At 56.1% G+C, this 19,909-nt stretch overlaps 2 protein-coding genes and 1 long non-coding RNA gene across 9 annotated transcripts in view; 1 reads left to right on the forward strand and 2 right to left on the reverse strand.

Moving 5' to 3' along the window:
- FOXN1 (forkhead box N1) overlaps positions 1–8,560 on the forward strand; it is a 28,310-nt gene extending 19,750 nt beyond the window's left edge. For all 7 annotated transcript variants that reach the window (XM_040455327.1, XM_040455330.1, XM_040455329.1 and 4 more), the window contains exons 5-9: positions 57–187; positions 936–1,032; positions 4,477–4,684; positions 4,886–5,377; positions 6,986–8,560. In XM_040455327.1, coding sequence (XP_040311261.1) covers positions 57–187; positions 936–1,032; positions 4,477–4,684; positions 4,886–5,377; positions 6,986–7,305 — 1,248 coding nt within the window. In that variant the 3' untranslated portion in view covers positions 7,306–8,560. The remainder of the gene's footprint in view (positions 1–56; positions 188–935; positions 1,033–4,476; positions 4,685–4,885; positions 5,378–6,985) is intronic.
- A 1,430-nt stretch (positions 8,561–9,990) lies between these two features.
- On the reverse strand, positions 9,991–12,490 carry LOC121017201 (uncharacterized). Its single transcript, XR_005784663.1, has 2 exons — positions 12,210–12,490; positions 9,991–10,422 (listed from the first exon to the last, which is right to left on the reverse strand). It is a non-coding gene; the product is annotated as an uncharacterized LOC121017201 (long non-coding RNA).
- A 791-nt stretch (positions 12,491–13,281) lies between these two features.
- UNC119 (unc-119 lipid binding chaperone) lies at positions 13,282–19,109 on the reverse strand. The gene is made up of 5 exons (XM_040455332.1): positions 18,835–19,109; positions 15,208–15,321; positions 14,642–14,744; positions 14,275–14,447; positions 13,282–13,988 (listed from the first exon to the last, which is right to left on the reverse strand). The coding sequence occupies exons 1-5, from the start codon at positions 19,058–19,060 to the stop codon at positions 13,876–13,878; spliced, it is 729 nt and encodes a 242-aa protein (XP_040311266.1). The 5' UTR covers positions 19,061–19,109; the 3' UTR covers positions 13,282–13,875.
- Positions 19,110–19,909: the final 800 nt, after the last annotated feature.

Consider the following 19,909-nt stretch of genomic DNA (forward strand, 5'->3'; position numbering starts at 1 on the left):
ACCTTGGGAAAGACTGGTTACCATGGCAACCATTCTACCCCCTTTGACCTCTACAGTACTCACCAGGTGGCGGCAGCTACCCCATACCATACCTGGGCTCCTCACACTATCCTTACCAGCGGATCGCACCCCAGGCCAGCACCGACGGGCACCAGCCTCTCTTCCCAAAACCCATCTACTCCTACAGGTATGTTTCCCAGCACCCCTGTGGTGGAAGGGAGTGGGTGAGAGGAAGAGTGGAGAAGCTGAGGCATGGAATCCTCAAGGTATAAGGTGATGCCAGAGGAGGGAAGTCATACCCCGCAGGTTTCTAGGGGATGTGAAACCTCAGGCAAGCTATCTGACCTCTCTGAGCCTGTTTATTCATCTGTTTAAAAAAAAAAAAAAAAAAGTGGGGGGGGACAGCAATATTCAGGCCTTTGCAAGGATTAAGTGAGAGAATATGCCTGGCACATTGCAGGGGCAGGGGCTCAAGGAACCTCAGTTCCCTCCCTTACTATCCAACATTCAGTGTGCGATTGGCTGAGGGCTGACTGGTAATGACAACTTCCATTTAATGAGTGCCTTCTATGTTCTAGGCATCATCCTTAATCGTCACAACTCTGAGGTAGCTATTACATTTTTTTTTACTTCAAAGCCGAGGAAACTGAGGCTCAGAGAGGTTAAGGCACTCACCCAAGGTCACAGAGCTAGTGAATGGCCAAGCCAGGATTACAACCCAGGGCTCTCAAGATTCCACAAGACCCTCATATAGCCGTAATTCCTGGCTTCAGCGGACGCGTCCTCACCCTTTCTCTTTCCAACCTCATAGAGCCTCTCACCTAAATCTGCGGCAGGTTCCTCCCTCAACCACTCTTGCCGGGGCAGGTGGGGTGGTGACTGGGAGACTCCCAGCCTGCTCCCAAGTTCAAACTCAAGGCTTTCTCTGCCTTCAGCATCCTCATCTTCATGGCCCTTAAGAACAGTAAAACTGGGAGCCTTCCTGTCAGCGAGATCTACAATTTCATGACGGAGCACTTTCCTTACTTCAAGGTGAGCCCAAGATCCACCCCATTCCCGCCATCCCCAGGTCCTGGGCAGGCCAGGCCTCTCTGGAGCCAGAGGCTTCCGTTGGAAGGTGGAACAAGGGTTAGAACGAAAGCCAGGAGAGGGTGTGCCCCACTTCCTCCATGCTTGCCCTTGTCTCCATGTCAAAAGGTCAGACTTCCGTGTAAGGAGCAGAGAGCTCAAGCCACTCACACAAGGTTACACAGCAGGCTGGAGTCAGTCCTTAGGCTGCTGGAAAGTGGACATGTCCGTCCTGACAGGCTTCCAGAAACATCCACCTACCCCAAGTGGGGAGAGACACCTTGGGAAGAAATGAGAGCCTTTCCCCACCCCTGTCCCCAGGCTGCTGTAGGGCTAAAGGAATTTGGGTAAGAGCTAGCCAGCCAAGGTGGCATGGGATGCTGGGACCACAGGACCCATTGCCTTCCAGGGAGAGATTAAGATCTGCCTCTGTGGGCGGCAGGCTCAGCTACAGTTCTGCCAGAAAGCGGGGTGTGGGCTTCACGGTCTTCGAGAGTTCCAGAGAACTGAGTGGCTTACCTGTACAGTACCTAGGTCCTGTCACCCACTCAAGGGGCTTCTGAGGGCTCTACCAGACTCCCTCCGTAGAGGCAGGACAGACGTCCTTCTCTCCAGAGGGGCAAACACATCAGAAAGGGTGATCCACCTGCTCAATGTCACACAGCAGGGGGAGCCGTTGTTGCCTCAAGCTGTTTGGTTTCACACATCTGCCCACCCCACCCCACCCCCCACCCCCCGCCCCCAGACCCTCCAGCATAGACCTCTTCTTCCAGGGTGGGTGCAGGGGAGACCAGAGTTTGTGTGTGAGGAATGCCTTCTCCAAGGTCTACATCCTGGGGGATACAGTCCCATCTGCTAACCGGACAGCAGGCAGGAGCTGAGGCCCGGGTCCAGAGCTCATCTCCACCTGCCAGTAGGTGATCCCTGGCTTCACTGGCTTCCCAATGGTCCTGCCTGGGGATAATTAGAAGCTGATATTCAGACAAGTTTATACTTGCTGCCTTGCCATCAAATGAGCGGGCAAGATGGCCAGAGTGGTCTGGCCGGGAATGGCAAAGTGTGGTCATCTGCCAGAGATTCTGGGAGAGAAAGGAAGAGCGGGGAGAGTTGTCTCTGGGATTTGAGAAGCATCAAAGCCGGTATCCAGGGCTGCCCCTGTATCCCAATCGGTCTGGAGACCAAACTCTTCCTAATCCCTGTAGATCTGGAGGGCCTTCTCTAGGGCTTCCAGGGGCCAGGCTAGAGAGAGGAAATTGAGGGCCCTGCCCTGTTCCTCTCAGCCATTCCTCCCTGCCAACTCCCAGCCTGGCCCCCAGCCCCTCCCTGCATCTCATCTTCCTGGCTTAATTATTTTTCCTGGGAGCTGTGTAATCCCTGTTTTATGGGGCTGAAGAGTGAAGAGGTCTAACAGCTTTTTTTTTTGTTGTTTTTGGTTCTAGTTGTTGTTCTTAGCCAGTTGCATCACCCCCTCACTCCCGAGTTTACATTTGACTTCAGAGAGAAAGCATCTGTGAGACTGGGACGGGCCCCGGTGGTGAAGCCAGCCCTATAGGGTGACCTGGGCAGGGCCCTTAATGAGGGGACAGGGCTGGAGTCAGCTCTGTCACTGCCTCCTGTGTGATCTAGGGCCAGGCCCTTTCTTCCCTGGACCTCAGTTTCCCAATCTGTAAAGTGGTCAGGTTGGACCAGTTGGCACATACATTCCTTCCAACTCTGACGGATCCCCTCTCACCTGCCCAAGGAATTAGTTCAAAGATCCTCTGCCCCCTTTATCTCTCACTCTCCATTTGAAGGTCATGTTTCTGGGCAAGAACAAGGTGGACCCTGGGGTGCATAGCACTCATGCCCAAGGCAGCTGAGGTGGGTGTCCTGTAACCCCATGAGTCAGGGATGTGGGACCGGGGAAGTGTCCATCCACTGGACATAATTGCTAGTGCTGACCATCCCTCTTCCAAACAGGAAGTGGCTGGGGTGGGGGCTGTCCTGGCATCCCAAAGTCACAGATTTATGGGCCCATAAAAGGGCCCAGTGCCCATTAACTCTGCCCATCAGGCGACACAACCTCGACTCTTAGTAGGGACAGTCGTGGGAGTTGAAGGCAAATCCCCAGCTGGCTGGTCTGGTGGCTCCAGAATCCTCCCTTATGACCCTGGGATCCTTGGGGGTCATCTCAACCAGCCCCCTGTCCCAGGCCAGCTGCCCCTGACAAAGGCTCCCGCAGCTCCTGCCAGCAACTTGCCGTGACGCTGGCATCAGGACCCAGTTCTGCTGGGCGTGATTCAGCCTGGCTGCTCCCTGGGGCAAGTGAGCCGGGGAGGAGGGAGTGGCCGCCCCTCATTAACCAGAAACTGCAAGCTGAAAGGGAAAAGGGACCAGGGACTAAGGGCATAGGGGCCCCGCTGGCTGGAGCAGATGTCCTGCCCATAGTTGGCCCCTGCTGGGCCCGGGGCCATCACAGAGGCTGGAACAGAGCTGGAGGTGGGGAGGATGGGGGTGCCCACTGGCACCCCCGCCACCGCCTCTCACCCAACTGAGTCAGCCTAATGGTTTTTACAACCCTCCCTGAGCACAATTACCGCACTGGTGGCATGACTGGGCCTCCTAATGGGTGTTTATTCTGTTGGCACGAGCCCCCCCACTCCCCACCTGAGGGCTGGCCTCCCCACCAGGGCACGCCCCCCCCCCAGGCACACTCATGTGAACACTCACACCCACACACGCATGCAATCATGAGTACCCCCACACACCCAGAGAGACTTTCTCACACACACATCCTTACGCTCAAGGGAATTCGCGGCCCACCAACCCAAGAGAAGGCTCACACCAGGGAGACATATTCAGGGACACTCGCATGCGCGTATGCAGAGCCAATCTCTCCCTCTCTCCCTCCGTCACCAAAACCCAGGTATTCATGCCACATGTGTGCAACGTGTGCACACAGTCAAATACAACCTCACCCCTCTTTCTTTGCTTCTGAGTTTGCCCCAGCAGGGATGAGGCAGACCCAGGAAAGGAACGTTCCATAGCTTCCTCCTAATTCCAAAACTGGCATCCAAGACCTGAGTAGTGAGTTCCCCGTCCACAGAGGGGTCCCAGCATGGGCCCGAGGACCCAACTCCAGATAGGGAACAGGCCCTCCCTTTATGAATCACTTCAAGAATCCTCTGAAGGGTCGCCAGAGGTGGGAGCGGGATGAAGGCAGATTTTAAGCGAAAATAGTTTGCAGTCAAGATTCCTGCCCACCATGGAAGGGGTTGCCAAGCATGGGCTGGGCGCCGAGGAGGATGACAAGCTCCAAACGGGTGGCAGTTCTGTGCCCAGAGGGAGCAGGAAGAGTTTCCCGGAGCCCAGACCCCGCCCTGGCTACTTGACCCCGGCCTGAATTCTTGTCTTGCTCTGCTCCGGCAGACGGCACCCGACGGCTGGAAGAATTCTGTTCGCCACAACCTGTCTCTCAACAAGTGCTTTGAGAAGGTGGAGAACAAATCAGGAAGTTCCTCTCGCAAGGGCTGTCTGTGGGCCCTCAATCCGGCCAAAATCGACAAGATGCAGGAAGAGCTACAGAAGTGGAAGAGGAAAGACCCTATTGCTGTCCGCAAGAGCATGGCCAAGCCAGGTCGGAAGCCAATGGGCAATGCAAGGGAGCGGGGGAGGGCCTGGCATACCCACTAGCAGACAGAGAGGGAGGCAGGGAGGCTAAATAGGTTGAGCAAAGCGAACCTGTCAGTAAGGGGAGGGCCTGAGCGGTTCCAAGGCTGGGGAGGGATTGTGGGGAAAGGGAGGTCTCATGATGTCCCTCTCTCTTGGGTCTTTTTAGAAGAGCTGGACAGCCTCATTGGAGAGAAGAGGGAGAAGCTGGGCCCCCCACTGCTGGGCTGCCCAGCCCCCGGGCTGGCAGGCTCAGGCCCCATCCGGCCCCTGGCACCTCCAGTTGGGCTCTCCCAGCCACTGCATTCAATCCACCCAGCCCCAGGCCCCATTCCTGGCAAGAACCCCCTGCAGGACCTACTTGGAGGACACGTGCCCTCCTGCTACGGGCAGACATATTCGCACCTCTCACCGGGCCTGGCCCCTCCTGGACCTCCGCAGCCATTGTTCCCACAGCCAGATGGGCACCTTGAGCTGCGGGCCCAGCCAGGCACCCCCCAGGACTCGCCTCTGCCTGCCAACACCCCGCCCAGTCACAGCGCCAAGCTGCTGGCTGAGCCTTCCCCGGCCAGGACCATGCATGACACCCTGCTGCCAGACGGAGACCTTGGCACTGACCTGGATGCCATCAACCCCTCTCTCACCGACTTTGACTTCCAGGGTGAGCTGGGGGTGGGAAAGGGAAGGTGGGACAGGACTGGAGAGGTACGTCCGGCAGCACGGCCCATCCCCTCCAAGTCTCCAGGCTGCAGCCCGGAGCTGCCAGGCTTCTGGTCAGTTGAAGCACACAAGTCTCGAGCTGGCGAGGGATGCCAAGGGGCAAAGAGGAAGGTCCTTGCCTCCACCTCCCTCCTCCTGGTGCCCCTGAACATGTTCCGACTGACCCCGTCATCAAACCACCCTCAGCTCTGGGTAGGTGGGGAAGAGCCCAAGTTCCATTCCATATTGACGGTGAGCAGATGACAGTCGGAACATTCCCCAGAAGCGGTTGCATTTTCTCAGAGTTCATCTTTTAATACAGAAGGAGGAAAGAGCTCTTCCCCCAGGAAGAATGTAAGGCCTCAGAACGAGGCCAGTCCCGGAGAGCTTTGGGGACAGGAGTCTGCGGAGAGGTTCTGTCTATTCCATTCCACCTTGCCTGCTCCACCTCTGCTCACGGCCAAGCCCAACCGTTCTAATCTAAACTTCAGTGCATGCCCAGGCCCTGGTCCCGGCCATAGGACATTTGGAGGAGGGTGCTGACCCAGGCCTCAGACCTTCTGGGCGCACCGGGTTGGGGGCATCCACAAGCAGGTGGAGACAGCTGGCCCTCACAGAGCTCCCAGTCCTGTGGGGAGACAGCCCAGGTCTTGGGAAGCTCATTAGAAACGTACAGCTAGATCCTCAGCCCTGTCCAGAAGTGGGAGTCTCAGAGGAAGCCGTAGACATGTGGGCTCCCATAGACACGCATCTGAGCCCCTAGTAACAATCAGGCATCATGTGAGTTGCTTTACCTGTGCTCTGTCATTTGGGCCTTTAAAGAAGGAGCGACCGTTAAACCCATTTCACAAAAGCACGCTGAGGTTACGTAACTTACTGAAGGTCACTTAGCTAGAAAGAAGGAGAGTTAGGATTGGAACCCAAGCAGCCAAGTTCAGTCCAGGGTTTAGTCTGGCCGCCTTCCTCCATCCCCGCAGCCCCGATACCCAGACCAGGCCCTGGCCTGCCGTGACGGTGACGCACGCAGGACACACAACACCAAGAGGAGGTGGGGGGCAGCATTGTCTCCTCCCCAGAGTCAGTGTTCCCGGCTCCGCTCCTCTCCCTTGGGCCCGCAGTGGAGGAGGCCCAGAGAGCCGAGCCCAGCCACCTCATCAGGTCCTGCAGTGCATTGTTGGAAGATCCTTAGCCTTGGCTGTGTAACCACCTTCCTCGGGAGCCTGGGCAGGAGCCAGGGGGAAGAGTTCCAGGGGCTCCCTCTGCAGGCTCGCTCCAGAGTGCGCAGCGTTAGGTATCAGCCCTTCCAATAGGCAGCTCTCAGGTCCTTGACTCCTCCACTCTCCCTCCCCTGACCTCCAAAAAACAGAGCCCCAGAGATCATTTAGGCTACAGCAGAGGAATCTGAGAGTTCCGGCAACTGCCTGGGGTCACACAGCGAGTGCCAAGGGGCTGCTCCCCAGCCAAGGTTACCCCAATCCTGTTCTCTTTAGCATGTGAGAGCCATGGGGTCAAGGGGACAGACAGGGCTCCTTTGCACCTCCCAGTGACACCTGTTCTCTCCACCACCTAGGAAACCTGTGGGAACAGCTGAAGGATGACAGCTTGGCCCTTGATCCCTTGGTACTGGTGACCTCGTCCCCGACATCATCTTCAATGCCACCACCTCCGCCACCACCCCATTGCTTCCCACCTGGGCCCTGTCTGGCAGAGACAGGCAGTGGGAGTGGCGACATGGCACCATCAGGCGGTGGAGGCTCCGGGGCTTTGGGTGACCTGCACCTCACCACCCTCTACTCGGCCTTCATGGAGCTGGAGCCCACACCCCCCACGGCCCCCGCTGGCCCCTCTGTGTACCTCAGCCCCAGCTCCAAGCCCATGGCCCTCGCGTGAGCCACACCCAGAAGCCTTTACGTGGCCTGGAAGTCCCAGCTGGCCGCCCACGTCGGGCTCACCTTAAAGGTCAAGGAAGGAAAACCATCCCTGCCCCCTGTGCCACTAAGCCAACTGTTTGTTAGCTGGCAGCCGGGGGGTGAAGAAGACACCACCCACGATGCTGCCCCTCACACATTTCCGCCAGCTGAGCGAGCCAGCTCCTCACTCAGGGTCCCTGAAGACCCAGTGTCTGGGAAAAAAAAAACCAAAAACACTCTCCTTAGCTCACACTCATCCCCACTTAAGCGCTTCTGCGTTAATGTGTACGTGCATATGCACCACACACACACACACACACACACACACACACAGTCTTTCAGACATACACCCACCCACATACCTTCTACCCAGAGGAATCAGAATTACACCACTGAGAGCCTGGCTGCTCCATTCCTGGGGCAGCTGAGAGCTGAGGGCTCAGGGTCCTCATGCCAGGCCCAAGACCACCCTGAAGCCCTATTCTGATGTCCACATTTTCTGCAGGCGTGGCCCCTCCTAGCGTGTTCTCTCCCAGAAGCCCCCTGTATTTATTCTCCCAACTTCATCCCAGCAGCCTATCAAGGAGGAGTAGGGATGGGGCCTCTCCCCAAGTTGTCTGTGGGTCCCCCACTGGCTGAGTAGCAGCCCCCACTCTGCCAGGCTCTGCCCATCCTCAGTAAACACTCTGTCCGACCTCCCCCAGAAGGACACACAGGAGGGGCAGCGTCCACCCCAGGACCAAACTGAGCCCAATTCTGACACAAAGTGTTTGGAAAAGTCCTTGCCCTTGGAAACTTAAAAGTGTCCTCTCTTCCCAGCCCTGGGTGCAGGAAGGGCCCCTCCAGATCACTACAATCTCACCCCTTCTGTAAGAAATTCATGTAGTTTAGGTCCCAACTTACTAATTACTTCCAACCGTCCCGGGCAGTCTCTTCCTTTCAGGGAAGGGAAGCCTGATGCAGGCTGGCAGGGTGGGGGGTGAGCACCCACGCTCCCCTCTCTCTGACTGCTTGGCAGACCCAGGATGTCCCTGGAGCTAGGGGGTGTGTCCAGGCTGCCCGCCATGCCCTACCGGAGAGCCCAACCCACACCAAGTGGGAGCTTCTACCTACCCTGGAGGCCTGGGGGTGACAAGAACCCCCAGAGGTTTTCCTGGGCTCAGTTAGGCACAAGCAGATCCCTGGATGGCCTGCCATTATCCCCTGACCTGGAACAATAAAGCAAATGCCTTGTAGTCTTGGCTCCCGAGGCTTCATTTCTGGATTTCCCCTCCCTGGACAGAAAGGCCAGGCCTCACTAATTGTCGATGCCCTGGGCTTGTGTTGTCACCCTGACTCTCGTTCTTTGCTGTCAAGTTTCCAAATCTAAACAGTGAGACATTTAGGAGGACTTCCTGATCAGCCTGGGGAGGATGAGAGGGCAGGACAGTGGGGCCTCTTCCCAGAAGAGCCGCCAAAAGGATGCAAGGAAGCAGCTGACCTGCCCACAAGGAGGAAGAGGATTCCCTCCCCCTACACCCCGTCCTACTGCTATCGCTTCCCTCCCCGAACGCTCCCATCTCCTCACACAAGAAGGGGTCACTTCCCCATCCAGCCTGTGCCTTCTTGCCACCATCTTTCCCTGGCTGGAGCTCTGGGTTCCACAGGTGACATGAACGGAGCACAGTCTGGTTCTGTTCACACTGCTGGCCCTGGGCGGTGATCTCTGGAGGGTAAGGGGCCCCCTCAGTCGCACTTCAGACTCACCTCCCAGGTGCCACCTTGGTGAGCTGCTGTCACCAAAGGACAGCCTAAGAGGAAGCCCCACGCTCTGCCTGAACAGGGACAGGATAGGTGTGGGAGACAAAAGCACATACATGAACCTCAAGGCTTGGAAACTTCTTCCAGGAACCAGGCAGCACCACTTGCTTGCCCCAGAGGACAGCTCTGTAGAGATACCATAATAGAGCCCCATCCCACAGTGGCACCCTCCCTAAGAGGCTCTAAGCCTGTGTCCAGGACGGCAAGGATAGGGTGCCGAGTGCGGGGAGGCATGGCCAGCCGGTGCACCTGCCCCAGCCCAGCCCTGGCTGTGAAGGAAAGGGGTGAATCCCCCTACTCTACACTTCCATCCTAGGTGGTAAGCAGAGGACATCTCCAGAGGTACTCAGACCTTTGTCCCATGGGCCCCTTTAGCACACCTACTAGTGAGCTGGGAACCACCCGAGTAAGGCAGGTGGCAAACAGGATCTGGGGTCTTGTGTTTGTTTTTGTTTGGAACCAGACTGGCCCTTCTTTTAAACCTGGACTGTAGCTACTCTGAGCTGAGCAGCACACTCCCATTCATATGCTGCCCCCTGCTGGTCACCTCACACGAACCGTTCACTCATTTGAGCTGAGTGGATGTAGGGTCTGGAAGCGCCCCGTTTGCCGGGAGTTAACTTTTTTTTTTTTTTTTTTTTTGCCCAGGGGGGGGGGGGAGGGGGGTTGCTAAACATACAGGTTCTAAAACTGGTTAGAATTCATGGGTTTATCAAATTGGATGAAGAAATTATACCTTCGTTTTCATTCATCTCTACCTCAAATGTAGTATTTCCCTCAATTACAAATGTCCACAGCAAACCACAATAGCTTTAGTGGAATCTGTGACTTTGTCATACAAGGTAGAGAAATCGCAGATTAGAAATCACAGATGTTTTCATGTTATATTACAGGTATTGCAGAATAGATATATAGATTTCTATTATATAGTGTGTTGTGTTTAGGATTGCCATATATTTTGTACTCATAAAAAAAAAAAAACAACCCTTATTGTCTGTAGGCTTCAGCAGACGATAACAAAGGGGTCTGTGACACACAGAAAGGTAAAGCACCCTTGCTTTAGTTGCAGGGTGATGAGGGATGGAGGGTGGCTCTTAAGGGGAGGGGCCAGGAGAGGGAAGAAGGCACTAGGGACTTGAGATAGCAGCTCTTCACCAACTGGAAGGGAAGCATCTTAATACCTTGCGGTGGGTTTGGCAGCCCCAACGTGCTTCACCCAGACCAGCCTGGGTCGGCATGAATGGTGGGTCTCTTGGGCTTTCTTGCTCAAGCCAGTAATGGGGTTCCCATGACATTCCTGAAGAGTCAAAACAAAGAATTCTGGCCCACTTCAGAGAAATGGAATCTGAGGCCCAGCCCTGGCAGGGTCAACAGCTCATCAACATCAGAGCCAGGACTAGACCCACCCCCACCCTATCTTCTCCCTCCTTCTTCTTCCTGGGGATCCTCTAGGTTCCTCGGGAAAGTGCCAGGAACCGAGTGCAGAACCAAATGCCAGGAACCATTAGCAGCAGGACCAGTGCCAGAGATAAGAAGGCTTAAAAGGAGGCAGGGGGCCAAGACTTCTCTCATCTGAGCTCCTCCAGGCCCTCTCAGGGTAAGTGCTAAACTGCTACCCGTGTCAGGGATGAGGACCTCAGCCCAATCCAGAACCTCAACCCAGATCGACTTAGCAGGCACAGTGAAGACTGTTACCAGGGTAGTGGTGGAGAGTCCTCTTTCTAACAGCTGTAGGTCTGAAAGTCCCTCTTGCTTGCTACAGTTTCTCTGTAGCTTTTTAACCCCATCAACAGCACCTCCAACTCCAAATACTTTGTATACTTATATAGCTTCATCTGCAAACCACCCCCCACCCCACCCCAGGCCCCTTCCTCACTTTTGGGACAACTGACAATTCCTGACCACTCACTTCTTGGTAAAAGTCTTTCTTCCCTTAGCTTCTAACATATCCTACTACAAAAGAGGCTTCTCTTCCTCCCTGTCTGGCTGCTCTTCCTTTCTCCATCACGGATTCCTCTCCCTTTGCCCTGTTCTCAAACACTCAATGGCCTTGCCTAGGGTTACACACTCCCATTCAGTGACCCTTAGTTGGGAGGTGTGGACTATTGGCATGGAGCACTCCACTGATTGGAGGGCATTTAGCGTTCCTGCCTCCTGCTCACTAAACACCAGTGGTGCCAGTTGGGCGCCCCATAGCTCAGCCACCATTGCAGCCTCTGCAATTGTCTTGTGGCCAATGACCTCCAAGGATCACCATCTCCAGCCTGCATTCACCTCCTGGTCTCAGTGCCTGAATTTTCTGTCCTCCCAGTCGCCTCCTTCAAGAAAGCTGTCCCACACCACAGCAGATCTCAACCTGAACTCATCACCTCCCCCTAGCTCCCACCCTGATCCAACTTGGGTTCCCAAGCCCAGTGACAGCACCCCTTCCCACCCCAACATTCAGGCTGTGGACCAGGGCTTCAGCCTCGACTCCTCCCTGTCTCCAACCACCTCATCAGCCACCAGCCCCAGAAAGATTCCCTCTTAAAAATCTCAACTTCACCTATCTCTCTCCATCTCTGTGGATATTGATCTAATTCAGGGTCCCTTCAGCGGTCAGTCAAATGACTGCAACACCCTCCTCGGCGGCCCCTGCCCGTAGCATGGTCATCCAGGGACTCCAGAGCCAGACTGCCGGGGTTAGGTTGGACTCCTGATGCCACCACTTAATAGCTATGCAACATTGGCAGGGCATGTTACCCCCTCTAGGCCTGCATTTTCTGTAAAGAGGGCATAATAACAGTGCCTTCCTCACAAATGACTGTGAACATTCCAGCACATATAAAGCGCCCAGCCAGAGGTCTGGCACCCACTATGTGTTGGCTGTTAGTCTCACTCCTTCAGATCCAGCCTTCCAGAGATCATCTGAACAGGTCATTCCCGATTAATCCTTCCCCCTCCCTCAGGAGAAGCCTCACCACCTTTACTACAAGGCACCTGTGTCTTCCTTCCACATCATAAATACCCACCTTCCCAAATGCCCTGGATAAATCTTGCCTCCAAACATTTGCTTTGTGCTGCTTCCTATGCACAAATGCTTACCCCACCTCTTCTGGCCAGTCATGCTGAGCCATTCAAGCACCTGCTGCAATGCTGCCTCCTCCAAGTGTCCTCCTGAGATCTCTCCAAGCAGGACCACTCTTGCTCCCCTGTATGCCCGGTCCATCTTACTCCTGCAAACAAGTATTTGTTCCAGGTCTCACTCATTTTAGAATTCCCAGAGTTCGGGGCACCCGGGTGGCTCAGTTAGTTAAGTGCCCAACTCTAGATTTCGGCTCAGGTCATGATCTCATGGTTCATGAGTTCGAGCCCCACAGCCGGCTCTGTGCTGACAGTGTGGAGCCTGCTTGGGACTCTCTCTCCCTCTCCCCAGCGTGCTAAGTAAATAAACTTAAAAAAAAAAAAAAGAATTCCCAGAATTCAGCCCAGGACCCAGTCCCAGCAAGGGCTCCACCAGTCAAATTCCAGCACTTCTAGACTTCTTAGTGGGTTAGGGTTAAAGCCTCAGCCCAGAGAGGGCTGCCACCAGGCATATCTAAATTAGTGGGTGGGAAGAGTAGGGTGTGAGCTCTCCACCTATCTCAGTTCCCCAGTTTCCTCTACTAAGGGAATTAAGAGCTCTTCTGGGTCTGGGTAGTCCTGGGGGCCAGAGGCAATGTTATACATAGGGCGGCCAGGCCAGGGGCTCCCCAAGGCAGCTGAGGCCAAGGAGATGGCTCCAAACCTTAGCCCAAACTGTGTCCACCTTGAATCTCTGATGAGGGCTACAAACACAAACTAGTAGTCCCAGTGGGCTCTGGGTGAGGGAAGAAGGGGTGGAGAACAAGACCACCTCCCCCACACCTTCCGTCCACCTTAGAGTCGAGGGCTTTTGTCCCAGCCCCCGTTTTGCCAGAGTGGTCTAAGACTTTGAGCCAGAGCTTTCCCCTCTCAGGGCCTGGGTCTCCATCTTTGTCAAAGGAAAAACCTTTTCCAGCTGTAACATGTAGTAAATGGTGACTCTAGATGCTGTGATGTCAGGGCATAGAGGACTAGGGGACAGGAGGAATTGAGAGTCACATTAATGTTCCACCCCCACCACACCCACACCCCCACACGCTGGCCCACAGCCAAAGAACAGAAAAGGAGAGAGTTTATTGAAAACTATATACAGTTGGTCCAGTCCCTACCACAGGCTGCAATCCGGGGGGCCGTCCCTCCCACCCCTCAGGAGGTGGCTCAGCCCCTGATGGTAAAGGTTGGGGCTAGGGCCAGGGCCTGGACTCCCTTGGGAAGCTTGGCAGCCAGACACCCTCCCCCACCCACGACAGATGTTAATCTGTGAATTTACAATTCTAAATGGCCTGTAGGTGGGCAGGGGACAGGGAATAGGTCTCTGCCCTGACCTGGTCAAAGCCTGGATAGGGGAACACTATTCTTAAACTTGGGCCCAAGAGGCCCAGCGAGGCTGTCCAGAAGTCCTAGCTACTCTTCTCACAGGAGGCCTTCCTGGACATGGAGGCAGACAGCCCTCCTACCACCCCACCCCATGCGCCAGGCCTCATGGGCTTCAGAGATTTGGACTGGGGCCATCAAGTACCCTCCCTCCCATTGCTGACTCAGGGTCCAGGGCTCTTGAAATACTCCTCAGGGGAGGAGATACTCCCCTGGAAATACTCCTTGGGGAGGTCACAGTTGAGGGTCCCGGGGTATGGGGCTGTTTTGGGGGTCAGGGCGTTCCACTGTAGGAATAGTCTGCTTTGTTGTGCATCACCAGCCGATCATCCACGAAGTAGAAGCTGTCAGACTGTGTTTCGTATGGGTGACGGATCATCTCGTTGACTGTAAGAGAGGCCCAGCCAGATAGGGCAAAGGTCAGAAGCCTGAGCCAGGACACTGCAGGGGCTCCAGGACTGTGGGATGGGGACAAGCTGAACAACCTCAGAACCACCGCAAAGAGTCCCCCCAGCCCATTTGAGCCTCAGTTTCCCCACAGGTGGCATGGGAATGGTGGCCAAAACACAGGTGACCCAGGGTAGGAGAAAGGGGGTCGGACCCACGCTCCCCCCACTTTGGTCTCTCTAGCCCCTCCCACCGCCCCTACTCCCACAAAGCCCTGCCCACTCACTCAGCTCCTCAGAGAGAGGGGGGAAGTCGTAGATGTGTTCGCAGGTGTTCTTGCTGCTGGGGATGCAGAAGCCAAAGTGGAAGTCAAAACTTTTGAGGAGCTGGTTGCGAAAGTAGTGCCTCTCAATCATGCGGAAGTTGTTGACAGGCTTATCTCCCACTGTGAACTCCACCCTGAGAGATCGGAGGGGGCGGGTCTGAGTTTGGCTTTGAAGTCAGCTAGCAAGGCTCAAGACAGACACCACCCCCAAAAGAGCGGCTCAGTAAGAACTCAGGAAGGGCTCATTCCCACCCTCACCCTTACCCCCAGCCTTTACCCACCCCTCCCCGGGGGCCCCCCCCCCCCACAGCGCCGTCCAGTGACTTACGTGGCTCCCACCTGCCTCAGGCGGAGGAAGGCAGGTGTGAACTGGTAGCGGACAAAGCGTCCAGCATTGGGGTCCAGATCTCGCCGGTTGATGGGCAACCGCTCTGCAATGTACCCCGACTGGGGCTCAGTGAGCTTCAGGCTGGGGCCCACGCCCACCCAGGGTTCCACCCCAGGGCCCACATCTGTCTGAACTCTTAAAAATTCCCCAGGAGAGTCTGATGCACATTTAGGGTGCAGACCTTTGGCCAAATGATTCCACAGGGAGGGGGGATGGTTTCTAGTTCAGCAATCAGGTCACCGGTTTCAACTGAGGTTTCCCAGGGCCACGGGAGACAGAGGCCTGGGGCCTCTGGGACTGCAGTTCCCAGGAAGGCCTGCAGAGGGCAGGCTGGCAGGGACTGAAGGGGCCGTACTATTCTCCCAAGATGTCCAGCCCCAAAACCGGAAAGAAAAGCAGAGGACCAGCCCCAGCTCTATTCTGCGGCCTGAGGAATCCCTGGGTAGCCCACTTCACAGCCCTTGCCCACCTCCTCCCTCTGTCTATGTCCTACCTAGCCTACTCACCTGAAGCTGGGGGCTTCTTGATTTCAAAGAGGACAGTGCCTGAGTCCATGTCTCGAATCTTGAACCTGATGAAGTCGATCTTGTAGATATTCTCCTCGGGGGAGCATAGGTAGTCTAGGGGAGACAGGCAGCTAAGCAAAAGAGGGACCCGTCCAGAAGCCCCCTCTACCAGCTCAGCCTTTGTGAGACCCCAGACTAGTTCACTGCCTTCTGGAAAGAGAGAATTGAGTCCCTGCCCTGGGGGCACACCCAGAGTGTGGGGGATAGATAGCCCTGTCTCTGGGATCTAATGGGAGACAAATAGCGCCATCCTAGTAGCCTCTGAGCTCAGGGAGGAGCAGGGTGAAGGTGAGTGGAAGACAAGGTCACCTCCCCCCACAGTCCCTCCCATCCTGGAGTTGAGGGGCTTTATTCCAGCCTCTGCTCTGCCAGGGCTAACTCAGTGACTTTGAGCCAGATGGGTCTCCAATCTAATAAGCAGTCCCCAGCACGGAAGGAAAGGTACAGCCCTGCCTTTGAGAACCTCATTCTAAAGGGGGTGACACAGCTTTGCCTCAGGAGATACATAGTGCTACTCTGAAGGACCCCCCCAACCCAACCTCCACCACATAACTGCCTCTCGAACTACATCTAAGTGCATTAGGCAAGGACTTCCCTGACCTGGGTCATACTAGGGCAGGCAGACAACCCCTTCCCTGCTCCTCCTCACCTCCCAGCCCCCTCCTCTCCCCATAAGCGGCTTATATCAGCCCAGCTCCCTTAAGCAGCTTAGTCAAAGCTCTGCTGACTCAAGCCCAGAGCCTATAATATTGGGGGAAGGGGGCCACCTTTGCCCCCAACCCCTGTTGATCTCCAAATGGGAGGAAGTCTTAGCAAAGAGAGGGAACCCCCTCAAAGGTCATCTACCCGGCCTTGGCTCTGAGCCACCCCCATAGTGAAGAGTACAAGCAAAGCCAGGAAGAGGGTGTGGCAGGTGCATTTGGGGGTGTGCATGGGGGTAAAGGGAGTCCTCAGGCCCAGAAGAGGAACCAGGAAGAGTGGTGAGTCCTGCCAGAGGAAGTTTAGGAATATCAGCGCCTGATCCAACGCTCACTTCTCTTGCAGCAGCAAGTGCTCAGGGAGGCCCTGGCAGCAAATAGAAAGGAGCAGTGGTGGGTCTGGTCTGTCAGCCTGCCCAGCATCACATCCTCCCCAGAGAGGCCCGGAAATCACCCTCCAAGCCCCTGGGCCACCTCCAATTCCTCTGGGGCAGGAAGAGGAAGTGAATGTAAAGTCATTCTCTCTTCCCCAATCCTGGGGCAGCCCCCTCCAGGAAGCCCTTCCAGGAGCCTCCTGGCACCTTGGGGTCCAGCAGGGGCTACACAGGGCTTGGGGAGGGGCCTGATCCCTGGCCTGTCCACCACAGTCCAGGGTGTGGAGAGAGGAGAAGGAATGTAGGTGGGCAACACCCACCTCACCCCATACACACTTTATTTTCACAGAAAGTAAGCACCAATCCCAAGATGTGGAAAGAAGGTGCAGGGACAAGAAGAGGTGGCAGAACTGGGAGCAGGATCCTAGTGGCCCAACTCCAGCTCCCTGGAAAACCCTTCCTTCTCCTCCACATTCTCTTGCTTTCGGAGCCTCTCCTCTCTCTCACGTGGGAATAAGTTCTTGCAGTCTGCCCTCAGTCTCTTCTACTGCACCTTGAATCATTAGCCCTTTTGCCCTTAGAGGACATGACAGAAATGGAATGCCCATGGCTCAAAACACTGCACCTACTCCCTCCCTTCTGCCAAGGGAAGGATGAGGCCTGGGACCCAGGGTAAGGCCAGATAAAGGGGCAGAGTGGCTGAGGGCTCAGAACACAACTGCCCCCTTTCCCTCTGCCACAAATAGCTTCCTAAGCTGGATTCAGGGCTGGTAATCCAGGAGGAGCAACCCTCAGACCTGTGTGATTAGGGTCAAAAGGGTGGAGATCCCTGGAACCCTGTTCTCACCTTCTATAGAGAAAAGGGTTCCCATGAAGCCCTTTCCCCTACCCATCCCCCACAGCTGCCCCATTTCTAAGGGCTATGAACTTCGTCCAAAATAGGAAACACATTGTGGTACACGGGCTGGAAGCCCCCACAGTTGCAAAACAACCTTTAAAGTTACCTAGGACCCAGACAGGTCAACCTGACCTCCAAACATCCCATAAGGAAGTTCTGTCCCAGAGCTACCCTAAATTCTAAACCTGCTGTTGCCAGTTACAGCTCAACTGGCAGTAACATCAGATTGGTCCAGGCTCCCTCCCTCTACTAGTGCCTGCTTGGGCAAGGCAGCTCAGCACTCTGGGGGCCCAGCCAAGAATGGTTGTTGCCTGGCTCAGAGAGGAGAGAGAAGCTGGTCCCCCAGGGACCCAGATGCACAGGCCTAGACCTGCCATTATGGTCCCCTCCCCGGCTCTGTCTGGCAGCCCTGGGCTCTGCTGCTCCTGCAACTGCAGGGCTCAGGTCCACTCCAGCACCTGCCCCCCACTACCAGAGAGAGGTCCCAAGAGTTGCTCTCACAGAGGGAGCTGGGGCAGGATTACTGATAAATGAAGCTAGGGTAGAGGGCCACTCTCTCTCCAAATGCCATCTGTTCTTTGAGGTTCAGCCACCGCCCCTGCCATGAGGCTTCCTAGCCGTTGTTCCCTGCCTATGGTAACCTCCTCCCCTGCCCTGAATGCCCAGTTGTCTGCCTCTAGGCAGCAGCCAGGGGCAGTCTTGTGGGGCCCTCAGTACTGTGGATAAAAGAGCCCTATTATACTAGAGCATGCACAGCATGCCAGGCACTATACAAAATCAGAAAATTAATTTCCACAACAGCCCTATAAAGTAGGTGCCATTGTCCCCATTTTATAGATGAACATGCTCAGAGAGATGAAATTACTTGCCCAAGGTCACACAGTCAACTACCTGGCACAGTTGGGGCTTCAACCCAGGCAGTCCAGCTCAGAAATTCAACCACAGAGGAGACCAGGCCTCCGGAAAGAAGACAGGCTAAGGGCGGTTTTAACTCATTCCCTTGAGAGGGACCAGAGCCAACCCACTGAAGCTTCCTGCCCAGGTCCTTTCCTGGGGTTGGAGGATGGCCCCAGACTTCCTGGGGGATCCAGGGTGAGAGCATTACCGATCAGGGAGACCCGAGGGTCTTAATGTCACCGAAGCTGTAGCTCAGCCTCCACCTAGCCTCCAGGGTGGGGACTGAGGACAGAAGACTACACTCAGCACCCATCTTCATTATTGCAAAAAAAAAAAAAACAGCCTCAAAGGGCTCTGAAGACTCCACGGGGAAGGGGTCACAGTTGCAGCTGCTGCCCCACCTCCACCTTGGAAAGGGGGACGGCCTCCTCAGAAAGGAAGGAATAGGGTGAAAATAAATGTCTAAAGGGAGAAGAGGCGGGCACAAGGAGATCAAGGGAAGAGGGGACATGGAGATCTCAGGCTCAGAGGCAGAAGGGTAGGGGACTCAGACGAGGGGGACCCGGGTGGGGGAGGGGAGGTAGGGGGGAGGGCGGGAAAGGGGGCGGGGGCCCGGGCTCGGCACACCGCGAGGCCCCCCTCCCGCACTCTCTCCCTCCCGCCCTCCCACCGCGGGTGGCGCTGCCTCGCCGGTGCTCACCGCCCGTGATCCGCTGCAGCCCCAGCACGTCCTCCGGCCCGATCGGCTGCTTCCTCTGCAGCGGCCCCGGCCTGGGCCCCGGGCCAGCCTCCGGCTCCGACTCGGACCCGGACTCGGATTCCGCCTGCAGCTGCGGCTCGGGCTTGGGCTCCACGCTCTGGCCCGAGGCCCCTGGAGCGGACTCCGCCCCCGTCCCAGCCCCGCCGCCGCCCTTCTTCACCTTCATGGCCTCGCAGGGCCGCCGCTTGCCTGCTGCCGCGGCGGCTGCCTGCGCCGGCTAGAGCCGAGAGAAGGGGGAGCGTCCGCAGCCCCGCCCCCGGCCGGGGGGCCCAGGTACCGCCCCGCCCCCGGGGGTGGGCCAGACGTTCGCCCCGCCCACCCCTGCCGTAAGGCTGGCCGGCGCACCAACCTGGGTCTACTCCCGCGGGGCTGGGTGGGGCCTCGCCTTCGGCTTTGGCTCCATTCAGTTTTTTGGATAGGTACTTTAAAGGGTCGCCTACGTCGACTACCTCTCCTCCTTACTTGGGGCGCTCCAGCCTTTGGGCTCGTGCGTCTGACCCTCAAGAAAGTTCTGACTCAGGGTCTTTGCCTGGGATGCTCTTCCCCCAGATGGCCTCCTCTTCTGGTCTCAGTTCAAATGTCATCTGCTCATCTGCTCAAAGGCCCTCCCTCACACCCAAACTACAGACCCCCCCCCCCCCCCCCCCCGCCCTCCACCCCAGTCACTATCAGATCAGCCTGTCTTTTCCTTCTAATGCATTGTGGGAGTTTTACTTGTTCACTGACTCTTCCCCCTCAACGATCAGTTCCAAGAAAGCAGAGATCCTGTCTTTGTTCTCTATAATACCTAGCACTTAGCACAGTGGCTGTTGCAGCCCAGGCTTAATATATTCTTTTTCTGAATTTATGAATGAGTTTGTATCTGAGGGCTTACACTGGTACAAGCTCTTCTCTCGCAGACCCCCTGCGGGGGGGGAAAAAAAACAAAACAGGAGACACTAACAGCTGTGCTGGGCAACCCTGGACATGTTGAGGGACAACAGCCTAGGTGTCTAGCCACCACAGGGTCCTCCAG

The sequence above is a fragment of the Herpailurus yagouaroundi genome, unplaced genomic scaffold (genome assembly GCF_014898765.1).
Source record: "Herpailurus yagouaroundi ecotype Mexico unplaced genomic scaffold, PumYag 215, whole genome shotgun sequence".
Taxonomy (NCBI): Eukaryota; Metazoa; Chordata; class Mammalia; order Carnivora; family Felidae; genus Herpailurus; species Herpailurus yagouaroundi.